The sequence below is a fragment of the Bufo gargarizans genome, chromosome 3 (genome assembly GCF_014858855.1).
Source record: "Bufo gargarizans isolate SCDJY-AF-19 chromosome 3, ASM1485885v1, whole genome shotgun sequence".
In the NCBI taxonomy this organism is placed as follows: Eukaryota; Metazoa; Chordata; class Amphibia; order Anura; family Bufonidae; genus Bufo; species Bufo gargarizans.
This window is the reverse complement of record NC_058082.1, coordinates 553,163,301-553,186,155: the sequence shown is the minus strand read 5'-3', so window position 1 is coordinate 553,186,155 and position 22,855 is coordinate 553,163,301. Positions and strand designations below refer to the sequence as shown.

At 51.3% G+C, this 22,855-nt stretch overlaps 1 protein-coding gene across 2 annotated transcripts in view; it reads right to left on the bottom strand.

Annotated features, from left to right (window-relative positions):
• ATP6V1A (ATPase H+ transporting V1 subunit A) overlaps positions 1-22,855 on the bottom strand; it is a 28,173-nt gene that overhangs the window by 3,074 nt on the left and 2,244 nt on the right. Inside the window, exons 1-15 of one of the 2 annotated variants that reach the window (XM_044284155.1) lie at positions 20,232-20,306; positions 14,195-14,266; positions 13,667-13,765; positions 13,038-13,166; positions 12,077-12,291; positions 11,040-11,177; positions 9,493-9,644; positions 7,959-8,121; positions 5,538-5,646; positions 5,336-5,458; positions 4,900-5,014; positions 3,443-3,506; positions 2,583-2,786; positions 2,401-2,495; positions 860-1,031 (exon numbers count right to left, since the gene is read on the bottom strand). In XM_044284155.1, the coding sequence (XP_044140090.1) occupies positions 860-1,031; positions 2,401-2,495; positions 2,583-2,786; positions 3,443-3,506; positions 4,900-5,014; positions 5,336-5,458; positions 5,538-5,646; positions 7,959-8,121; positions 9,493-9,644; positions 11,040-11,177; positions 12,077-12,291; positions 13,038-13,166; positions 13,667-13,748 (1,761 nt within the window). In that variant the 5' untranslated portion in view covers positions 13,749-13,765; positions 14,195-14,266; positions 20,232-20,306. Of the gene's footprint in view, positions 1-859; positions 1,032-2,400; positions 2,496-2,582; positions 2,787-3,442; positions 3,507-4,899; positions 5,015-5,335; positions 5,459-5,537; positions 5,647-7,958; positions 8,122-9,492; positions 9,645-11,039; positions 11,178-12,076; positions 12,292-13,037; positions 13,167-13,666; positions 13,766-14,194; positions 14,267-20,231; positions 20,307-22,855 lie in introns of those variants that run through there. The other variant, XM_044284154.1, reaches the window with a different exon arrangement.

The following is a 22,855-nucleotide window of genomic DNA, read 5'->3' as shown; positions in this document are numbered from 1 at the left end:
GTCTGAAATGTGTGTGGCCCTTCTACTAATTTCTATGGGAGCGCCTGTACTCAGCTATTTCCGCTTCGTTCATTATGGGGGGGGGGGGGGGGGACCCGTTCTCATGATCAGTGGGGGTCCCAGCAGGGAGATAACTTGATATAACCGCAATAGCCTGTCATGGCGCGGTGTGGGTGGTAAACTCCACACCGAACACAGGAGGGAAAGGAAAAAGGTACTAGGCCTGGAAACTAGGGAAAGGTCGCCACCTAGAGAATCCCAAAACCGAGCCGTGACTACTATCAGTATGAACAGACCTCGATGGTAGGAATGTTCATACGCAGGAACCTAGAGCCCCATCTAACCCTAAAGGGCCCTGGAAATAGTGTCAGGACAAAAGATGACCTGTTCCTTCCCAGCTAAAGGAACATTAGACTCCCTCAGGCCTAATACCAAAAGATATGGGAATACAACAAACTAGAAATAGGAAAAAGGCACTTAACGCCAAAGTATGTGGGCGAGCAGGAACTCCGAGGAGAACCAAACACCAGCACGTCCACAACAAAAAAGGAGCCATCAACCGCATAGCATGATGGGTGAGACCAGACTATATAGAGGATTTGGAATGACCACTTAAGCTACACCTGAGACCAGAGGTGTGGTCATAACCAGCAACAACACAGAAACAAGTGAAACCAAAGAGGCTGTCAGATCACATGCAGCCAGTCTCTTAGATCTTCTGACCCCTGTCACGGGAGAGACTGCGACATAGCCCTTTAATGGGCCTTTCAGCCTGTAGTGGATCCTCCATTCCCTGCAGGGTGCCGGATACATGCACCTGATTTTCACTACTGTGGATTATACTCTGAGGGGAGCTCACCTTGAATTTCATGGAGGTCAGTCTATACAGGATCTCTCCCATGTGTTCCCTAATTATGGACCACGTGATCTTGTTGTCGCTCTGGGCGGTGGTCTCCACGGCGCGGCGGGCCATGTCATAGAAAGCGATCATGTTGTTGAGCATGCCGACCGTCTTGTAGAAAGGACAGAACCTGAAAAAGAAGACGACGATCGTCAGATGTGAAGGAACCAACGTCCTACACTCCGATCCTAACACCAGGGACAACTTCCTACACTCCGATCCTAACACCAGGGACAACTTCCTACACTCCGATCCTAACACCAGGGACAACTTCCTACACTCCGATCCTAACACCAGGGACAACTTCCTACACTCCGATCCTAACACCAGGGACAACTTCCTACTCTCCGATCCTAACACCAGGGACAACTTCCTACACTCCGATCCTAACACCAGGGACAACTTCCTACTCTCCGATCCTAACACCAGGGACAACTTCCTACACTCCGATCCTAACACCAGGGACAACTTCCTACACTCAGATCCTAACACCAGGGACAACTTCCTACACTCCGATCCTAACACCAGGGACAACTTCCTACACTCAGATCCTAATACTGGGGGCAGCTTTTTACCACATTCAACCCCCAGTCCTAACTTTGGGGACAGCTACTCATAATGTATTCATCCTTTAACCCTCTAATAGTCGAATTAAAATTTGAAAGACCTTTTTTATTGCAGATTTGAATTTTTTCTCAAAACATATTTTCGGAGCACAACTGACTTCAGTATAACACTTAGTGATCGAACTAATTTTTGACTTCCGGAGTTTACTACTGAGGGCCTCCTCAGGATAGGCCATCAATATCTAAATCGGTGAGGGTCTGACACCCGGGACCCCTGCCGATCACCCGTTTGAGGAGGCCATGGTGCTCCGGTACCTTAGGCCAGTGACGTCATTCAAGTTAAAGGGGCTGAGCTGTCATACCAAGGACAGCCGCTATACAAAGGATGGCGCTGTGTTTGGCAAGCTGTGAGGAGGCTGCAGCCTCCTCAAAAAGCTGATCGGTGGGGGTCCTGGGTGTCTGATATTGATGACCTATCCTGAGGATAGGTAATTTTTATAAAACAGTGGGAAAATCCTTTTTATTCTACTTTAAATATTCTTGAATAGTTTCATTTATTCTGTAAAACCACTTAGATGCAACAATCAGCACTGACCGCAGCATCTGAGGGGATAGACAGCCAATCAGACATGGAGGAATGATTAGAGGAGTTTGTGCTCCTTTTCCCACTCATATCTGGACAAAAAAAAAAAAAAATCTCCCATCACATTTGTGACAATCAGAGAGCAAGTATGCTCAGCTACAACCCCCGCCCCCCCGGCCGCTCACAGGACAGGCTGTATCGGCAGCACATCTCCGATGCCCGGGCTGTTACACGTCTGCATCCCACATGTCACCCATGCAGAGGATGACACCCCCACCGTTGCTTGCAGCATGATGGGGGTCAGCTTATAATAGTAATCCTCAGCTGGACTGTGGGTGAGGATCACTTACCTGTCATATGGGGTGTAGCCGTTCTGCTGGAGGAAATCATCCTTAATCAGTTTGGCCACCTCCAGAGTGATCTTATCGGTTTCTGCCAGCGAAGCCTGAAATAAAGCGGCACACGGCAGTGATGAGGGTCTATGGTCCGTGTCGGGCCGCTATACATGGCACATGACACCACTCCATCTTACCTTCCCGACCAGCTGCACGATCTCCGCCAGGTCCTCCTCTTCCTGCAGAATCTCCTTGGATTTGGTCCTGAGCGGCACAAACTCGGGGAAGTGCTTGTCATAATATTCGTCCAGCGCCCTCGTGTACTTACTGTAGCTGATCAGCCAGTTCACGGAGGGGAAGTGCTTCCTCTGGGCCAGCTTCTTATCCAAACCCCAGAAGACCTGCACATGGGAAGAAGAGATCAGCCACACGGCGCCCCCCTCTGGTCAGCCACAGCATCATCTATCACCAAAGGGGTGGCCGCTGCTAATGAAACCGCCATCCATGCCGTAATAATGCACTGATATATCCCCCCGCTAGACAAGATGGCAGCGATCGGGCAACTGGTGACCACCCTGGAACAGGTCCAGGCATTTAAAGGGACGTTTCAGAAAAGGGTATGCATTTTATTTTATTTTAGAGTTTTTGGTTGTTTTATTGTTGTTGGCAGTTCAAAAGACTCCTATACAGACAGGTAACCTATTGTCAGTTTACTGCTGCTTTGAGGGGGGAGACGTCTGAAGGGTAATTCATATGATAATAGTAGGGGTAAACAAGACCGGGTTCCTTCATAGACATCTTTATTGGCCCTGTCAATCAAGAAGGAGAGGGAGGTGGCGGCCGAGGAGGCAGGAGGAGCGAGGGTGCACAGAGTGGCTCGAGCCCGACTTCGGTGCACTTAACGGCTCATTCGCACATGGCTTAAAAGTTCTTTTTGTTCCCCAGAAAGACGCATCGGACAAGTGAAAGTTATCCTTGCATTCAGCCCATAGAGCCCTACAATTCTTTGTGCCTAATGTAAGGCGACAGACCCCCTTTTAATAAATTCGGAAATTACCTGTACGATACCCAGGGTGGCGGAGGTGACGGGATCTGAGAAGTCTCCGCCGGGAGGTGACACACTGAGAATGAAAAACACACAAAATGCAGGACATGAATAGGTGACCTCTCCCTCCACAGCGTGCCCTTATTGGGGTCACACAGCCGCCCCCCTTTAATCGTCCTGGACGTGTCAACTCATTGGGAATTTTAAAGCATTTCTAAAGAGCTAATCCCCCTGGATTACCGCGCTGCATTAGCTTACAGAACTGCCTTGTGGTAACACCTACAATAAGCGGAGCGATGAGAGGGTGTGTGGTGGAGCGCGCTGGGTTTTCGCACCTGCGGTTGTCACCCCCCACCCCCGCACGACTCCAGTGCATTCAGTTTCTCTTGGCCGCTGGAGGGAGAACATTGGCAGAACCTCAAATTCACCAAGAGTGATCTGGCGCCTATTACACTAGGACTGCATTTAACTCTTCACAGCCAGGTTACAACTGACAGACATACGGCATCAGCCTCTAAGCTCCAGACGTGACCCTTCCTTACCTGCATTTGTTAAAGGGGTATTCTGACTATAGGCACATAAGGGATATGGCAGACATATCTCACAGGTGGGAGGATGGGAGCCCTAACTATCTGGAAAGCAGAAGTCCAATGGGTGGCGCTATATATATATCTATATCTACCTACCTATCTTATAGGTCAGAATACCCCTTTGGTAACTCTCTCTCTCTCTCATTATCCCTCTTGCTTTCCCCCTCTCTCGCCTCCTCATCTCCTCTCCCCCCCTCTCTTCCTCGCTTTCCTTTGCCCCTTCTCTCTACCACTACTCACCCCCCCTCTCTCACTTTTTCCCCTCGCCCCCCCCCTCTCACTTTTTCCCCTCGCCCCCCCCTCTCTCACTTTTTCCCCTCGCCCCCCCCTCTCTCACTTTTTCCCCTCGCCCCCCCCCCCATCTCTCACTTTTTCCCCTCACCCCCCCCCCATCTCTCACTTTTTCCCCTCGCCCCCCCCCCCATCTCTCACTTTTTCCCCTCGCCCCCCCCCCATCTCTCACTTTTTCCCCTCGCCCCCCCCCCATCTCTCACTTTTTCCCCTCGCCCCCCCCCTCTCTCACTTTTTCCCCTCGCCCCCCCCTCTCTCTCTTTTCCCCTCGCCCCCCCCTCTCTCTCTCTCTTTTCCCCTCGCCCCCCCCCTCTCTCTCTCTCTCTTTTCCCCTCGCCCCCCCCCTCTCTCTCTCTCTCTTTTCCCTCACCCCCCTCTCTCTCTCTTTTCCCTCACCCCCCTCTCTCTCTCTCTCCCCCCTCACCCCCCCCCCCCTCTCTCTCTCCCCCCTCACCCCCCCCCCCCTCTCTCTCTCACTTTTCCCTTGACCCCCCCCCTTCCCCCCTTTCAGGGGTGGGGGTCCTGGGGAGCATTCTGGAGGATGGGTGGTTATGTGCTCAGGCCGTGCTGTCCGGCGCTCATACTTACGCCCCCACAATGCTGACGCTGCCTTCCCTCTCGGGGTTTCCCAGACACTTCACCCGTCCGGCTCGCTCATAGAAAGAGGCCAATCGAGCGCCCAGGTAGGCGGGGTACCCGCTGTCTGTATGGGGAGGAAGCACAGGACATCACAGAAATCGGCCAAACCCCATGGTATATATGGTATATAGGTGACGAGATGTTCATGGACTAGGATGCATGTCGGATGCTTATATCTACTGAAGATAAGCGGATGCCAGACACATCTGGTGCCACTTATCTCTGAGGAAGCAAATGATCGGACAGGACAAAATCCAAACTGTCTGACCCTTGTACCAACAGGAGAAGTTAGGGGAGAGTCTGTCTAGGGACCAGTTGGCCCCTTGCACGGCGCCCCATGACACCCTGAGGCTGATATCTTCCTCCCCTTGGCACAGGTACTTACCAGCGGGCATTTCTGCCAAACGTCCGGAGATTTCTCTGAGTGCCTCGGCCCATCGAGAGGTGGAGTCGGCCATCATGCTGACGTGATAGCCCATGTCTCTGAAATACTCCGACAGCGTGATTCCTGCAAGGCAGAGAGAAGCACATTCAGTCCTGCCAGCTGCACGACTGTGGCCTGACCAGCAGGGGGCGCCAGCACTTACCAGTGTAGATGGAGGCTTCTCTGGCAGCCACGGGCATGTTGGATGTGTTGGCGACCAGAGAGGTTCTCTTCATGATACTCTCCACTTTACCGTCCACCTCCATAGTCAGCTGCAACACAAGCCACAAGCCATCAGAAAACTCCCATTCCTGACAGATTTACGTGTGAGCTCCAGCCACAAAGCGTGAAATACACCGACGCCTCCGACCGTGCCAAGAACCGCAGCTGCTCCGAACCAGGGGTGCAGCCCGGGCCTCAGCTTGTGTGAGGTCAGACTCCGGGGAACAGCTGAGGACTCAAGAAGGCTCAGTCCTCAAATGACCCCAGACAAAACCCCTCCGCATCTACTGGAGCAAAAAGACCCTCCCTGAGCATCCTGCAACTTCTGGATTTAGGGGTCCGGTCCTCATTGGGAACCCCATATATGAGAAGGCGCGGCAGTCCTTCAGATACCTACATTGTTTACCAGGGTTTGCATTCTTGCTACAGATTTAACAGATGAAATCTCCAAGCATTCCCTGCTGGTTCAGTGTCTGCAGAGAGACGGGTCTGGTGGTCTGCAAACTGGAGAGTGTCCTCCTCACACCAGGTACAGCACAGCCACCTGATGTAGAAAACGCTAACTGCCCCCCCTGTATACTAGGAGCGCAGCTAAACTGTTAGGGTGTCCTTCTGCAAGCTTGCTGATGGTTTCCAATACTGACCAGCAAGTAAGATTGGTACAGGATAAGTAATGTATGCACACAGTGACTGCACCAGCAGAATAGTGAGTGCAGCTCTGGAGTATAATACAGGATGTAACTCAGGATCAGTACAGGATAAGTAATGTATGTACACAGTGACTGCACCAGCAGAATAGTGACTGCAGCTCTGGAGTATAATACAGGATGTAACTCAGGATCAGTGCAGGATAAGTAATGTCTGTACACAGTGACTGCACCAGCAGAATAGTGAGTGCAGCTCTGGAGTATAATACAGGATGTAACTCAGGATCAGTACAGGATAAGTTATGTATGTACACAGTGACTGCACCAGCAGAATAGTGAGTGCAGCTCTGGAGTATAATACAGGATGTAACTCAGGATCAGTACAGGATAAGTTATGTATGTACACAGTGACTGCACCAGCAGAATAGTGAGTGCAGCTCTGGAGTATAATACAGGATGTAACCCAGGATCAATACAGGATAAGTAATGTATGCACACATTCACTGCACCAGCAGAATAGAGTGCAGCTCTGAAGTATAATACAGGATGTAACTCAGGATATGTAATGTAAGCGGATTCCTTCTATATATAAACTATAAATGGTGTTTACAGGTGTACAATGTCTTTCAGTATGTTCTTGATTTGGTTATAATTTAAAGGACTCTGCCAGTAGTTTTGACCACACAAAACAGATGACAGCACTAGGTAGGGTCTGGAGAAAGCAAGGCAAACATACAATTTATGTAGCTTTTATTAAATCAGGAGTAGTGTGAATATGAAGTTTTATTCAGCCAAATTCTGCTCCTGTAAGTGTCCAAGTGGTGGAGCTTCACTGAAGTTCTCTGAGCTGCTTCGCAGACCCCCTCCCCTCTGAGTGACAGAAGTAATGGTCTCCTGGTTGGATGTTACATCTGTCACTCAGATGGGAGGTGCTGTGATGGCATTTTAAAGTGAAGTTCCACCGCCTAGACATTTTAAGGAAACAATAAAAAAGTCAGTCCTGTATCCTCACACGGACAAATTGCTTGTGCTGCTGCTGGTTCCGGAGTAGTGTGGTAGGTGTATCACACTGGAAATGCAGGTAATGAGAGTATTTGGAACCGCGCTGCTCTGGACTATAATCTCCGGTCAATAGTGGATGGTGCCGGGCTCCAACACCTTTCCTTTCCACCCAAAAAAGGTCCAATCTTCCACAGATGGTTTCCTCTATAGGGTTCAAGGAAATTGATACAATAGTGAAGCACCCTTTGGCTTGATGTTATTAAAAGGTTTTATTGTACTCACAAGAGTCGATCAACAAAAGGCATATATCAATAGATACAATCGTCTGGTTTCTGGCAGAAACCAGACGATTGTATCTATTGATATATGCCTTTTGTTGATCGACTCTTGTGAGTACAATAAAACCTTTTAATAACATCAAGCCAAAGGGTGCTTCACTATTGTATCAATTTCCTTGAACCCTATAGAGGAAACCATCTGTGGAAGATTGGACCTTTTTTGGGTGGAAAGGAAAGGTGTTGGAGCCCGGCACCATCCACTATTGACCGGAGATTATAGTCCAGAGCAGCGCGGTTCCAAAAACTCTCATTAGACATTTTAAGGAGCAGAACTGCATATTCACACTACTCCTTATGACAAAAGCTATCTTGCCAGCACCTACCTAGTGCTGCTAGCAGTTTAGCATGGCTCCCTTTAAATGCAGGTAATCTCACCTCAGGAAAGTCCCTCAGTACTTCAGACATCTCGTTTCCTCTTTCTCCACATCCAACGTAGATGATGACATCACTGTTTGAGTACTTAGATAAGGACTGTGAGATCACAGTCTTACCGCAACCAAAAGCCCCTGGGATGGCGGTGGTCCCACCTTGTACACACCTGAGGAAGGAATCGCACATCAGTCACACCGAGGATCTCCATCATGGAGGGAGCAGTCACGTCCCTGTGACTCAATCCCACCGACTTAAGAGATCGACAGGGATTCAAAGACCTGCGTATCAGTACTGCCTGGAGCTTAGGCTACTTTCACACTTGCAGCAGTGCGATCCGGCAAGCAGTTCCGTCGTCGGAACTGCCCGCCGGATCCGCCGATCTGGCTGTGACTGAAAGCATTTGTGAGACGGATCCGGATGCGGATCAGTCTCACAAATGCATTGCAAGAACGGATCCGTCTCTCCGCTTGTCATGCGGACAGACGGATCCGTCTTGTATCTTTTTTCACATTTTTACCGGTCTGCGCATGCGCAGGCGGGAAGGACGGATCTGGCACTAATACATTCCTATGGGGAAAAATGCCTTCAGGCAAGTCTTCCGTTTTTTTCGCCGGAGAGAAGACTGTAGCATGCTACGGTTTTATCTTTTGCCTGATCAGTCAAAAAGACTGAACTGAAGACATCCTGATGCGTCCTGAACGGATTTCTATCCATTCAGAATGCATAGGGATAATTCTGATCAGTTCTTTTCCGGATTTGAGCCCCTGTGACGGACCTCTATGCCGGAAAAGAAAAACGCTAGTGTGAAAGTACCCTTACCTTTAAAATTTCAATTCATCACTATTGTCTGGATCTCTGCTTCCTGTCAATGAATATAAACCATCTTTTTCTTACATCCAGAAGCAGAAAATACTAATAGTTCTCACAGCTGAGGGTTTGTTACAATTGTATCCAGTCTAGACAATCTTCTGTGAGGTTAACGCATCAGCAGGACAAATTTCTCTCCTGTCCTGATACTTTGCTACCATGCTTCAGTGCAGGTAAAATCTGCCTGTACACAAACCGTCTACATTCACTGAAAGCAAGCAGAGATGGTGAGGAACTGAAACAAAAAGAACATTATGAAGTTTCTAAGCTTTTCAATGATTAAAGGGGTTTTCCGGGGTTTTGATACTGATGACCTATCCTCAGGAACCCCCCAGATAAGCGGTTTGAGAAGGCAGAGGCGCTCCGCAGCCTTCTCCGCGCTTACCAAGCACAGCCCCGTACATTGTATAGCCGCTCTGCTTGGTATAGCGCTCAGCCCCATTAAAGTGAATGCGACGGAGCAGTCATACCAAGCACAGCCGCTAAAGAATGTACGGCGCAGTGCTTGGTAAGCTGCAGGAGCGCCGCTGCCTTCTCAATCAGCTGATCGATAGGGCTCCAGGGTCTCGGACCCCCCCTCACTTATCATATACTAATCACCAGTATAAAAATCCTGGAAAACCCCTGTAAGCTGTATCCAAGTGACTGCACTGTCCCTTTAAGAACTTACGGGAACAGAGCGTCCAGCACTCTCTGGCCGGTCAGCAGCGGGTGATTGGCGGGCAGCTTCTCAGTCACGGGGCGGACCGTTCTTACAGGCCACACTTGGACCATTGTGAACTTCTCCTTCACGCCCTCAAACTCCAGCTCCAGCACCACGTCCTAAAGGGGGAAGGGGGGGGGGGGGATTAAATGCAAAAAAAGGTCAAGATGAGGGATCTCGTACAGTTTCCAACACAAAGCAGCCGTCTCAGCAGATCCTTAGCTCTATACAAAGCAGATACTTACCATGCACTGATTTTACCCTCAGGTCATTCTCCAGTCACATCTAAAGCAGTCTTCGAAATTCTACAGGTTGACTTTAGGCTCTCAGGTTGTAGGACCTCAAATCGCCTTGCTACCTCCTGCTGGTTTTAGCTGACCATACACAAATGGAGGCTGAACACGGCATCCATCTAATGTGTATGGGGGTATCCTGCCTCCCCCTAACGGCAGAGGTCGGGGTTGTGCAGCTTGGATTTTGCCAGATAACAAGCCCCCAGCAATGTCTGACAGCAGTTAATTTCCCCAATGAAAACACATGCATGCTCTGCCAAGCCCAGAATGCATGTGTATTGGGGGGGGGGGGGGGGGGTCGGCTCCTTCTGCCAACAGCTGAGACGCATGGTCGCCTTTAGCACCGCACAGAATATGTAATCTTGCAATGCATTGTGGGATGTAGTAGCATAGAGATGAACCCGATCTCTACATTCTTTACACTAGGAGCGTGACAACCTGCAGAATTGTGAATGCAGCTCTGGAGGGAGTACAACATCAGAGCAGAATGCAACAGATGAATGAAGCTCCAGAAAATATGAAGTCATCTATAACATGACGGTGTCCTCATCTAAATGGCCGCCATGTAATGCCAGGCTTCTTCAGGACAGACACCGCGGGGGAAATCTGTGCATGGACACAGCAAGGAAGCCGGATCAGCGGATATAGCAGGGGGGGGAGGGGGGGGGGGGGCTTCGGGTGGCTTCATGCAATCGTGCATGCAAAGTTTTTTTTTTGTCCCACCGGATCCCATTATAGTGGTGAACGTACATACAGCAGCACTGGGGCCTCACAAAGGGCGCCTCCAATGCCTCTAACATTATTTAGTTGCTGTGGTCACTACAGAGTTAAATGGGGGGGGGTTATCAGTTGTAAAGTACAGCTATAACCCCCAGATTATGGCCAGCCCCTTTCAGATGGGGGTCTTCCTCAATAAGCCATGAAGCTCTGCAGGACCTGGTCCAGCCATGAAGCTCTGCAGGACCTGGTCCAGCCATGAAGCTCTGCAGGACCTGGTCCAGCCATGAAGCTCTGCAGGACCTGGTCCAGCCATGAAGCTCTGCAGGACCTGGTCCAGCCATGAAGCTCTGCAGGACCTGGTCCATCCATGAAGTTCATGGACAGCCCAATGATTTCAACAAATTGCGCAGTACTTCATTTCCCCTGTGGGGGCGCTGCGGGTCTGGTCAAGTTTCTGGCTGCAAAAGTACAACGATTATACCACTACGGCGGACATCTTACCGAGGTGTCGTAGTGGCCGGGCGGCGCCAGGTAGGTGACCGTACCCCGGTTGCGAGGAGGGAGCATAATCTTGTGCTTGATGAGGGAATTCTCAAATACGCTTCCATAAATATCTCCTCCTGTGATGTGACTGCCGACCTGCAGGACAAACCGGGAATTACACGATGAGACCCAGTAATGTGCGCACAGCATAGCATAGATGTGAGGAGCGACCAAAGGATGTCTGCAGCATGAAAACCACACACCCATCAGCCATAACATTAGAACCCCGGCCTAATATAGTGTACCCCCCTCTCTGACCCGTCATGGACTCCACATGCCCTCTGAGGAGTCCTGTGGTATCTGATCCTGTAAGTTGCTCGGTGCGGCCTCTGGATGAGATCTGGCAATTTCCAGACAATAGTCACTACCTTCATCTCTTTCTCATTGTGGCCGGGCATTATCCTGCCGATAGAGGGCACTGCCATAAGGGGGCACCACTGCCATGAAGCGAGTACTTGTCTGTATAATGGTTAAGTCTTCCACACATGTCACATCGACATAACTCCAGGAGCCAAGGTTTCCAGCTGAACATTGCCCAGAAGGTCACCCTGCCCCTGCCGCTGGTCTTCTTTCCATAGTGCACGTGGTGCCATCTCTTCCCCAGGTAAGTGACGCACATAGACACAGCTCTTCCCATAGTGCACCTGGTGCCATCTCTTCCCCAGGTAAGTGACGCACATAGACACAGCTCTTCCCATAGTGCACCTGGTGCCATCTCTTCTCCAGGCAGGCACCTGGCTGTCCACGTGCCGTAGGCGCCCATGACCCTGTCACTGGTTCTTAGTACACTTTTGGTAGGTTATAATAACCAGTACACACCACAGACACCTCACAAGACTGGGCGCCCTGGAGATGCCTTGAGCCAGTTGTCTTGACAAGGTGGCTCAGATCCTTACACTTGGCCATTTTTTCCTTTTGCCATTGTGGCCAGATCATTAATGTTATCCACATCACCCGTTTTAATGTTATGGCTGATAACCACTCAGACCACTCACCCGAAGACTCTTAGAAGGGGTGAACTCCCACTTGATGTCTCCGCTCAGGGCGGACACGTTTACACCCCTGGGGATATAAATACTTTGTGTGGAGTCACTAATGTCCTTCAGAGGTCTCTGGATACCATCAAAAATGGATCCCATGATGCCAGGACCCAGCTCCACAGAGAGGGGCTTCCCAGTGCGTAGGACGGGGTCTCCAACCGATACTCCAGCTGCGTGAGGGACGCTGAGGAAATTTACCGCAAACACGTGAAATACGACATAAGAACATCCGTCAGAGCCTCAGACACAGAGGAAGAAACCTCCGCATCCGACAAACTTCCCCTGAGCCCAGTGCATGTGTAACGGCAGGACGTCTGTCCACCGAACCACAGCTCCGAGGTCAGAATTAAATCAACTTCTGCAACTTTGTATTATATATAATATAGTTTCTGTCATACTTACCTGGCTCCCCGACACCCGCTTCGCTTCTGACGCCCACATGGCCGCCACTGCATCTACCCGTGGAAGAAAACATCAGACGTCGGGAAGGCAAGCCAATAGCGGGCCGAGACGGGGACGAGCCTCCCTAGTGTCACCCGCAATGCTAGGGAGGCTCGTCCCTGTTGCGGCCTGCTATTGGCTGCTAAGCCCCCCCACCCGCGACGGCGAGATGCAGCGGCGTCAGAAGCAATGCAGGTGCCGGGGAGCCAGGTAAGTATAACCTCTGTCAGGGGCCCAGGCGTATTGGAAGGTATTTTAGGGGTTGGATAACCCTTTTAATTCTGTGCCCCCTATGCAGCTGTCATTTCCCTTCAATCACCCGTACGACACCTGCATTGGGCAGGAGATCCAGAAATATAAGACACATTGCAGCAAACCCGCATACGGTCACGATTCAGCACTTCGCTTTATGTCGTATGCACACACCCGTCCGGTACGCTTTGCACTATGCCCCGCAACCTGGATGAAAGGATACAGGTCTCTTCATAGACTTGGATTGTGGCCATATCTCCTTCCAGACGAATGATCTCCCCGACCAGCTCGGAATGTCCTACCCGCACCAGCTCGTACATGGCAGCCCCCGCCATGTTGGACGCTGTCACCACTGTGCGACAAACAAGAGGAAACAAAGCATCAGGGGGGCAAGTCCGACCAATCCAGCGAGCGCCACTTCATAACGTCTGGTGGGGACGGCTCCTTTCGACATATGGCTTTACTGATGTCAAGTTACATCTTTCTTATTCTCCACTCACACCCAAAGCTGCATCCACAATTCTTCTGGAGACCTCGCAATGGGCTGCGCTCTGATACGCTGCATTATAGGGGGGTGTGGTGCATTTTATCTTTGTCAGATATCCGAACCATCAAGTCTCCACAAAACTGCTCTGTGTAGACAGCCAACCAGCAGGGGGCAGCAGAGGTATAAGCTCCTGCAGACAGAGAGCCAAGAGCAAACTAGCAGAATTGTGAACGCAGCTCTGGATGTGAATAGAGAGAAGACATGATCCAAAATATGCCCTTAGGGGTGTGCTGGGCATATTAAACATTGACCCCCCCCCCCGACCATGTCTACTCAGGTATTAACCCCACCAGCGCCGCACTCACCAGGCCCGGAGACGCCATGCACGTAACCGAACGTGCTCTCCCGATCTTCATCCCTGATCTTTGGTAATTTGGAAAAATCCATGTTTATTCCTTAAATATCTGAAAGAAAAAAAAATGAGTAATGTTATTCCTGATTCCTGCATGGGACGACAACTCTTAAAGGGACCCCGCCTATATGTAGAAAATCCCACGGCTGAGATGATGAACGGCGTGGCTGCTGCTTCCACCATCATCCAGCCTGGTTGCTAGGGATACAATGTATCAACCAGAGCCTTTTATATAAAGGTTGTCAGGCAGCAAGTTCCCTAGCAACCAGCCTGTACTAGATTTGAACCCAAGGAGTGGAGCTGACAGCAGGGAAGGGGCGGGAGGCTTGTCAGGAGTCACATCAATCCATCTGCTGTCTAACAGAGGGGCCCCAGGACAGAATAAGTGGGCCCTTGGTCTACTCAGTCATCATCCTCTCAGCTCTGCTGGTAACAGGAGGACAGAGAATTTATTCTTCCACCATTAGACTTGATAACTTACGGATTTACAGGATATGCACGCAGCTCTGGGGCAGGAGGTGACGTCACACGCTGAGGGTCGCCGATCGATGACCTGGAATGAAGCAGAAATGGAAATGAATGGGTGCATGAATACCGCCACGGAGAGGCCTGCAGAGCTGTGGGCGGCATGTGGCGGCTGGGGCCTGGTACAGGTTAAGGGTATGCTCCCTGTCAGAACATCCCCGGGAATCTCTCACCCGGACGTCAATTCATCACCAAGTTATTGGGTGAAGTACCGGCTGCATGTGAATGGAGGGGGGGGGGAGTAAACCCGCAACCCCCCCCCCCCACCTGCAGATGTCACATGACCCACCATCCCTGCAGCATCTGTCATAGCTCCTCCGACAAGACCAGGATAATCATCCCCCCCGAAGGGAGAACAGACGGCTCAGATCTGTGCACCCGACCCCACCATCACTCACCTCTTAAAAGGAGCTCTAACCTGAAAACAGAGAGCTTATATCAGAGCTGGAGCGTTATAAGAGGAGCAGCTGACATCAGAAGGGTCTTAGGGCTTAAGATATATGGCAGAGTAGTGATCATGGGGGGCAGGGAGGGTCCTACAGTCATCCTCTCCCCTGAAATGGCTGATAACAGGGAGCAATAGACTGTATTCTCCTGTCCTACAGTCGTCCTCTCCCCTGAAATGGCTGATAACAGGGAGCAATAGACTGTATTCTCCTGTCCTACAGTCATCCTCTCCCCTGAAATGGCTGATAACAGGGGGCAATAGACTGTATTCTCCTGTCCTACAGTCATCCTCTCCCCTGAAATGGCTGATAACAGGGGCAATAGACTGTATTCTCCTGTCCTACAGTCATCCTCTCCTCTGAAATGGCTGATAACAGGGGGCAATAGACTGTATTCTCCTGTCCTACAGTCATCCTCTCCCCTGAAATGGCTGATAACAGGAGGCAATAGACTGTATTCTCCTGTCCTACAGTCATCCTCTCCCCTGAAATGGCTGATAACAGGGAGCAATAGTCTGTATTCTCCTGTCCTACAGTCATCCTTTCCTCTGAAATGGCTGATAACGAATAGACTGTATTCTCCTGTCCTACAGTCATCCTCTCCCCTGAAATGGCTGATAACAGGGGGCAATAGACTGTATTCTCCTGTCCTACAGTCATCCTCTCCCCTGAAATGGCTGATAACAGGGGGCAATAGACTGTATTCTCCTGTCCTACAGTCATCCTCTCCCCTGAAATGGCTGATAACAGGGGGCAATAGACTGTATTATCCTGTCCTACAGTCATCCTCTCCTCTGAAATGGCTGATAACGAATAGACTGTATTCTCCTGTCCTACAGTCATCCTCTCCCCTGAAATGGCTGATAACAGGGGGCAATAGACTGTATTCTCCTGTCCTACAGTCATCCTCCCCCCTGAAATGGCTGATAACAGGAGGCAATAGACTGTATTCTCCTGTCCTACAGTCATCATCTCCCCTGAAATGGCTGATAACAGGGGGCAATAGACTGTATTCTCCTGTCCTACAGTCATCCTGTCCCCTGAAATGGCTGATAACAGGAGGCAATAGACTGTATTCTCCTGTCCTACAGTCATCCTCTCCCCTGAAATGGCTGATAACAGGGGGCAATAGACTGTATTCTCCTGTCCTACAGTCATCCTCTCCCCTGAAATGGCTGATAACAGGGAGCAATAGTCTGTATTCTCCTGTCCTACAGTCATCCTCTCCTCTGAAATGGCTGATAACGAATAGACTGTATTCTCCTGTCCTACAGTCATCCTCTCCCCTGAAATGGCTGATAACAGGGGGCAATAGACTGTATTCTCCTGTCCTACAGTCATCCTCTCCCCTGAAATGGCTGATAACAGGGGGCAATAGACTGTATTCTCCTGCCCTACAGTCATCCTCTCCCCTGAAATGGCTGATAACAGGGGGCAATAGACTGTATTCTCCTGTCCTACAGTCATCCTCTCCCCTGAAATAGCTGATAACAGGGGGCAATAGACTGTATTCTCCTGTCCTACAGTCATCCTCTCCCCTGAAATGGCTGATAACAGAAGGCAATAGACTGTATTCTCCTGTCCTACAGTCATCCTCTCCCCTGAAATGGCTGATAACAGGGGGCAATAGACTGTATTCTCCTGTCCTACAGTCATCCTCTCCCCTGAAATAGCTGATAACAGGGGGCAATAGACTGTATTCTCCTGCCCTACAGTCATCCTCTCCCCTGAAATGGCTGATAACAGGGGGCAATAGACTGTATTCTCCTGTCCTACAGTCATCCTCTCCTCTGAAATGGCTGATAACAGGGGGCAATAGACTGTATTCTCCTGTCCTGCAGTCATCCTCTCCCCTGAAATGGCTGATAACAGGGGGCAATATACTGTATTCTCCTGTCCTACAGTCATCCTCTCCCCTGAAATGGCTGATAACAGGGAGCAATAGACTGTATTCTCCTGTCCTACAGTCATCCTCTCCCCTGAAATGGCCGATAACAGGGGGCAATAGACTGTATTCCCCTGTCCTACAGTCATCCTCTCCCCTGAAATGGCTGATAACGGGGGGCAATAGACTGTATTCTCCAGTCCTACAGTCATCCTCTCCTCTGAAATGGCTGATAACAGGGAGCAATAGACTGTATTCTCCTGTCCTACAGTCATCCTCTCCCCTGAAATGGCTGATAACAGGGAGCAATAGACTGTATTCTCCTGTCCTACAGTCATCCTCTCCCCCTGAAATGGCTGATAACAGGGGGCAATAGACTGTATTCTCCTGTCCTACAGTCACCCTCTCCCCTGAAATGGCTAATAACAGGGAGCAATAGACTGTATTCTCCTGTCCTACAGTCATCCTCTCCCCTGAAATGGCTGATAACAGGGGGCAATAGACTGTATTCTCCTGTCCTACAGTCATCCTCTCCCCTGAAATGGCTGATAACAGGGGGCAATAGACTGTATTCTCCTGTCCTACAGTCATCCTCTCCCCTGACATGGCTGATAACAGGGAGCAATAGACTGTATTCTCCTGTCCTACAGTCATCCTCTCCTCTGAAATGGCTGATAACAGGGAGCAATAGACTGTATTCTCCTGTCCTACAAGCGGCTATGCCTCATCGCTATGTGAGTGTACCCCAATACCACCGGATGAGACGAGGACTGGCATATCCGGACCTTTGCTGGGGGGCTTCTCCCGCTGCTAATAGCCGAGTCCTGTCTGACAGTCTGGTTGCCAAAAAGACTTTTTAACCACCTTTCTATGGGGTTGTCAGGCAGCTTTATCCGTAGCAACCAGTCTGCTTCAGTCCTCGTATCTGCAGGTAATTTGACAGCTGGCTCACTACTCCCATCAGGGACCCAAAGATCACGGCAGAATCAATCTGAACCCTATAAATGTTATTTTGGGGGATACCAAGAGAAGCCATGTCTCCAAAGAGACAGTAACAGGGAAAATAAGACAGAGGGAAGCGGCTGAGGTCCAAATATATGCAATCTGATAATAGGCACAAAGGATCCCGTTTCATACCAAGAAGTGACCCTCGGAGGAAGTTGTGTCACACGGCGTTAGGAAATATCTGCCAGGAATTCCCGATTCACCAGATACAACTATGTACTGTATAGCACTGCTTGTACACAGGAGAGACTACAAGCCCCAGCAGACTCCAGACATGCACTCTCAGTTCTTCTCCAGAGCTGAAATCACCCAGAGTCTTGGTGATGTGCATTCCGGGAAGTGCCTTCAAGCTCCCACTGCGCTACTCTGCATTACAGGAGACCAGCCACACTGTTAAAGGGAGCAGGTGTCTACTTATAAGCTTGCTGACGGTTTCCAGTGACATCACAGATTAAAAGTGTACATAAAGTGCACAAAACGATAAAAAAGTACAACTGTTATTGAGTCCTGCCCCACAGGAGGAGAGAGCTCAGCATCCGGCGAGGGGGGAGTCCTGCCCCACAGGAGGAGAGAGCTCAGCATCCAGCGAGGAGTCGTCCTGCCCCACAGGAGGAGAGAGCTCAGCGTCCAGCGAGGAGGAGTCCTGCCCCACAGGAGGAGAGAGCTCAGCATCCAGCGAGGAGGAGTCCTGCCCCACAGGAGGAGAGAGCTCAGCATCCGGCGAGGGGGAGTCCTGCCCCACAGGAGGACAGAGCTCAGCATCCGGCGAGGGGGAGTCCTGCCCCACAGGAGGAGAGAGCTCAGCATCCGGCGAGGGGGAGTCCTGCCCCACAGGAGGACAGAGCTCAGCATCCGGCGAGGGGGAGTCCTGCCCCACAGGAGGACAGAGCTCAGCATCCGGCGAGGGGGAGTCCTGCCCCACAGGAGGACAGAGCTCAGCATCCGGCGAGGGGGAGTCCTGCCCCACAGGAGGAGAGAGCTCAGCATCCGGCGAGGGGGAGTCCTGCCCCACAGGAGGAGAGAGCTCAGCATCCGGCGAGGAGGAGTCCTGCCCCACAGGAGGAGAGAGCTCAGCATCCGGCGAGGAGGAGTCCTGCCCCACAGGAGGAGAGAGCTCAGCATCCAGCGAGGAGGAGTCCTGCCCTACAGGAGGAGAGAGCTCAGCATCCAGCGAGGAGGAGTCCTGCACCACAGGAGGAGAGAGCTCAGCATCCAGCGAGGGGGAGTCCTGCCCCACAGGAGGAGAGAGCTCAGCATCCAGCGAGGAGGAGTCCTGCCCCACAGGAGGAGAGAGCTCAGCATCCAGCGAGGAGGAGTCCTGCCCCACAGGAGGAGAGAGCTCAGCATCCAGCGAGGGGGAGTCCTGCCCTACAGGAGGAGAGAGCTCAGCATCTAGTAAGGAGAGAAAAAAAATAAAAATAAAAAGAAGGATGCAACACCGACGTCGTCAGTATTTTTTGCAGAATGCAGAATACATATAATCGGAGTACACAGAGCCCCTTCTTCTGCAGGTTCCAGGAGCGACGAGGACTCATCAACCTTGAGATCCACCCTGTATATAACACTACGAGGGTCCTCTGCAGCCACCTCACCGCCCACACACCTGGGATGATGCCTACAGACCCTGCGAGCTGCGGCTGTGCCATCTCTGAGGTGGTGACTCACCAGATTTCCAAGCTGCTTCTCTAAAAGAAGAAGCTGCGAGATAGGGCACCGCAGTGTGTGGAAATCGTGCACAGACTGCACCCCTCCCCCACCGCATTCCCTAAGGACACCGTGACATCTCAAGCAGGGGAACCCCAACATCCCTGCCCGATGTGACCTTGCTGTGTGCTGGAGGTCAAACCGGCCCCATAAAAACTGCAGAGAGAGTGGAACAATGCAGATGGAAATCCAGGATCGCCCAATGTCCTGTGGCAGATATGGGGTTAATGGGGCACGTGTCACAGAAACTGGGGAGGCAAATGGCCCCTCATACAAGCCTGGGACCCGCTACACGTCCTATGCCCGTCCCTCGTGCCCAAGGGTTCTTTGGGATGCCCCCACCACAGCCATACTTTCTGGTAGAAGTCCTCACCCTTCTCAACATCTCTGCTGTCAGTGAATGAAAATACTTTAGCTGACACCTAATATCAGTCTCACAGCTGAGGATTTGTGACAACTGGATCTATCCTAAAAAAACTAACAAAAAAAAAAAAAAATTCCCTGCACCGATACATTGTAACAGACCCTCAGGATATCAGAAAGATGTGTGCTTTCCTCACAAAGGATGGTCCATACTGGATACAACTGAAACAAACCCTCTGCTGTGAGAAGTATGAGGCCTAAATGTTTTCAGTTTCTCTAGATGGAAACAAAATTGTTCCAATTCACTGACAGCAAGCAGTAGTACATCCAAATCATCTACACAGTGTAACAATAATGCATCCAAGCCATAGAAACAGTGTAACAATATGTATCCAAATAACAGGGTAACTAGAGAAGATTAACCCTTTCCAAGCCCACACAGCTGCAGCCCTCTACAGACTCCCACAACCCAAAAATCATCTGCTGTAACACCCAACATGCCACAGCCACATGCAGCTTTCATTCCTGCTGGGAGTTGTAGTTGTGCAAGTTGTAGTAAACAGTGGTTTCCCCTCCACACAGGTACTCACGGCCAGGATCCACTCGTATGAATGGAGCGCTGGGGGTGATCTCCTCTCCCTGGAGTCACATGAGGAGGAGGCTGCACACTTCCCTGTTCACTGCTCAGCTGACTGGTCACCTGACTGCGAGCTCACAACCCAAGCCCCCCCCAACAGATGAATCATCATCATCAGTGCAGGCCAGGAATCTAATGTTCCACAGCACAAGAACTTGGAAGCCAACAGAATAATCCCTCAACCTGTGCTGTCACTTTAAGAGGGAACATTAGAAGATTGTATTATCTCTAGAAATGAAATATAAGTGAGAAGATCACAATCGGCCTCCGGTTGACCCGCCACCGGCAAGAGTAATGTGCCCCCAACATACAGGAACTGCACAGACCACCGGCTAGAGTACTGTCCCCCCAACATACAGGAACTGCACTGACCACCGGCTAGAGTACTGTGCCCCCAACATACAGGAACTGCACGGACCACCGGCAAGAGTACTGTGCCCCCAACATACAGGAACTGCACTGACCACCGGCTAGAGTAATGTGCCCCCAACATACAGGAACTGCACTGACCACCGGCTAGAGTAATGTGCCCCCAACATACAGGAACTGCACTGACCACCAGCTAGAGGAATGTGCACCCAACATACAGGAACAGCACTGACCATCGGCTAGAGTAATGTGCCCCCAACATACAGGAAAAGCACGGACCACCGGCTAGAGTAATGTGCCCCCAACATACAGGAAAAGCACGGACCACCGGCTAGAGTAATGTGCCCCCAACATACAGGAACAGCACTGACCACCGGCTAGAGTAATGTGCCCCAAACATACAGGAACTGCACTGACCACCGGCAAGAGTAATGTGCCCCCAATATACAGGAACTGCACTGACCACCGGCTAGAGGAATGTGCACCCAACATACAGGAACTGCACTGACCACCGGCTAGAGTCATGTGCCCCCAACATACAGGAACTGCACTGACCACCGGCTAGAGTAGAGTAATGTGCCCCCAACATACAAGAACTGCACTGACCACCGGCTAGAGGAATGTGCACCCAACATACAGGAACTGCACTGACCACCAGCAAGAGTAATGTGCTCCCAACATACAGGAACTGCACTGACCACCGGCTAGAGGAATGTGCCCCCAACATACAGGAACTGCACTGACCACCGGCAAGCGTAATGTGCCCCCAACATACAGGAACTGCACGGACCACCAGCTAGAGTAATGGGCCTCCAACATACAGGAACTGCACAACTGTTACCAGCTGTAACACCCAACATGTCACAGCACTGTTCAGCTTTCATTCCCGCTGGGAGTTGTAGTCATCCACAGATTCCCCCCATAACAGTGCATCATCCACAGATCCCCCCCCCCCCATAACAGTGCGTCATCCACACATCCCCCCCCCCATAACAGTGCGTCATCCACACATCCCCCCCCATAACAGTGCGTCATCCACACATCCCCCCCCCATAACAGTGCGTCATCCACACATCCCCCCCCATAACAGTGCGTCACGCACACATCCCCCCCCCCATAACAGTGCGTCATCCACACATCCCCCCCCATAACAGTGCATCATCCACACATCCCCCCGCCCATAACAGGGCATCATCCACAGATCCCCCCCCCCATAACAGGGCATCATCCACAGATCCCCCCCCCCCCATAACAGGGCATCATCCACAGATCCCCCCCCCCATAACAGGGCATCATCCACACATCCCCCCCCATAACAGTGCATCATCCACACATCCCCCCCATAACAGTGCATCATCCACAGATCCCCCCCCCCCCCCCCATAACAGGGCATCATCCACAGATCCCCCCCCCCCATAACAGTGCATCATCCACAGATCCCCCCCCCATAACAGTGCATCATCCACAGACCCCCCCCCCCATAACAGTGCATCATCCACAGACCCCCCCCCCCATAACAGTGCATCATCCACAGACCCCCCCCCCCATAACAGTGCATCATCCACAGACCCCCCCCCCATAACAGTGCATCATCCACAGATCCCCCCCCCATAACAGTGCATCATCCACAGATCCCCCCCCATAACAGTGCATCATCCACAGATCCCCCCCCATAACAGTGCATCATCCACAGATCCCCCCCCCATAACAGTGCATCATCCACAGATCCCCCCCCCCATAACAGTGCATCATCCACAGATCCCCCCCCCATAACAGTGCATCATCCACAGATCCCCCCCCCCATAACAGTGCATCATCCACAGATCCCCCCCCCCATAACAGTGCATCATCCACAGATCCCCCCCCCCATAACAGTGCATCATCCACAGATCCCCCCCCCCATAACAGTGCGTCATCCACAGATCCCCCCCCCCATAACAGTGCGTCATCCACAGATCCCCCCCCCATAACAGTGCGTCATCCACAGATCCCCCCCCATAACAGTGCGTCATCCACAGATCCCCCCCCCCATAACAGTGCGTCATCCACAGATCCCCCCCCCATAACAGTGCGTCATCCACAGATCCCCCCATAACAGTGCGTCATCCACAGATCCCCCCCCATAACAGTGCGTCATCCACAGATCCCCCATAACAGTGCATCATCCACAGATCCCCCATAACAGTGCATCATCCACAGATCCCCCCA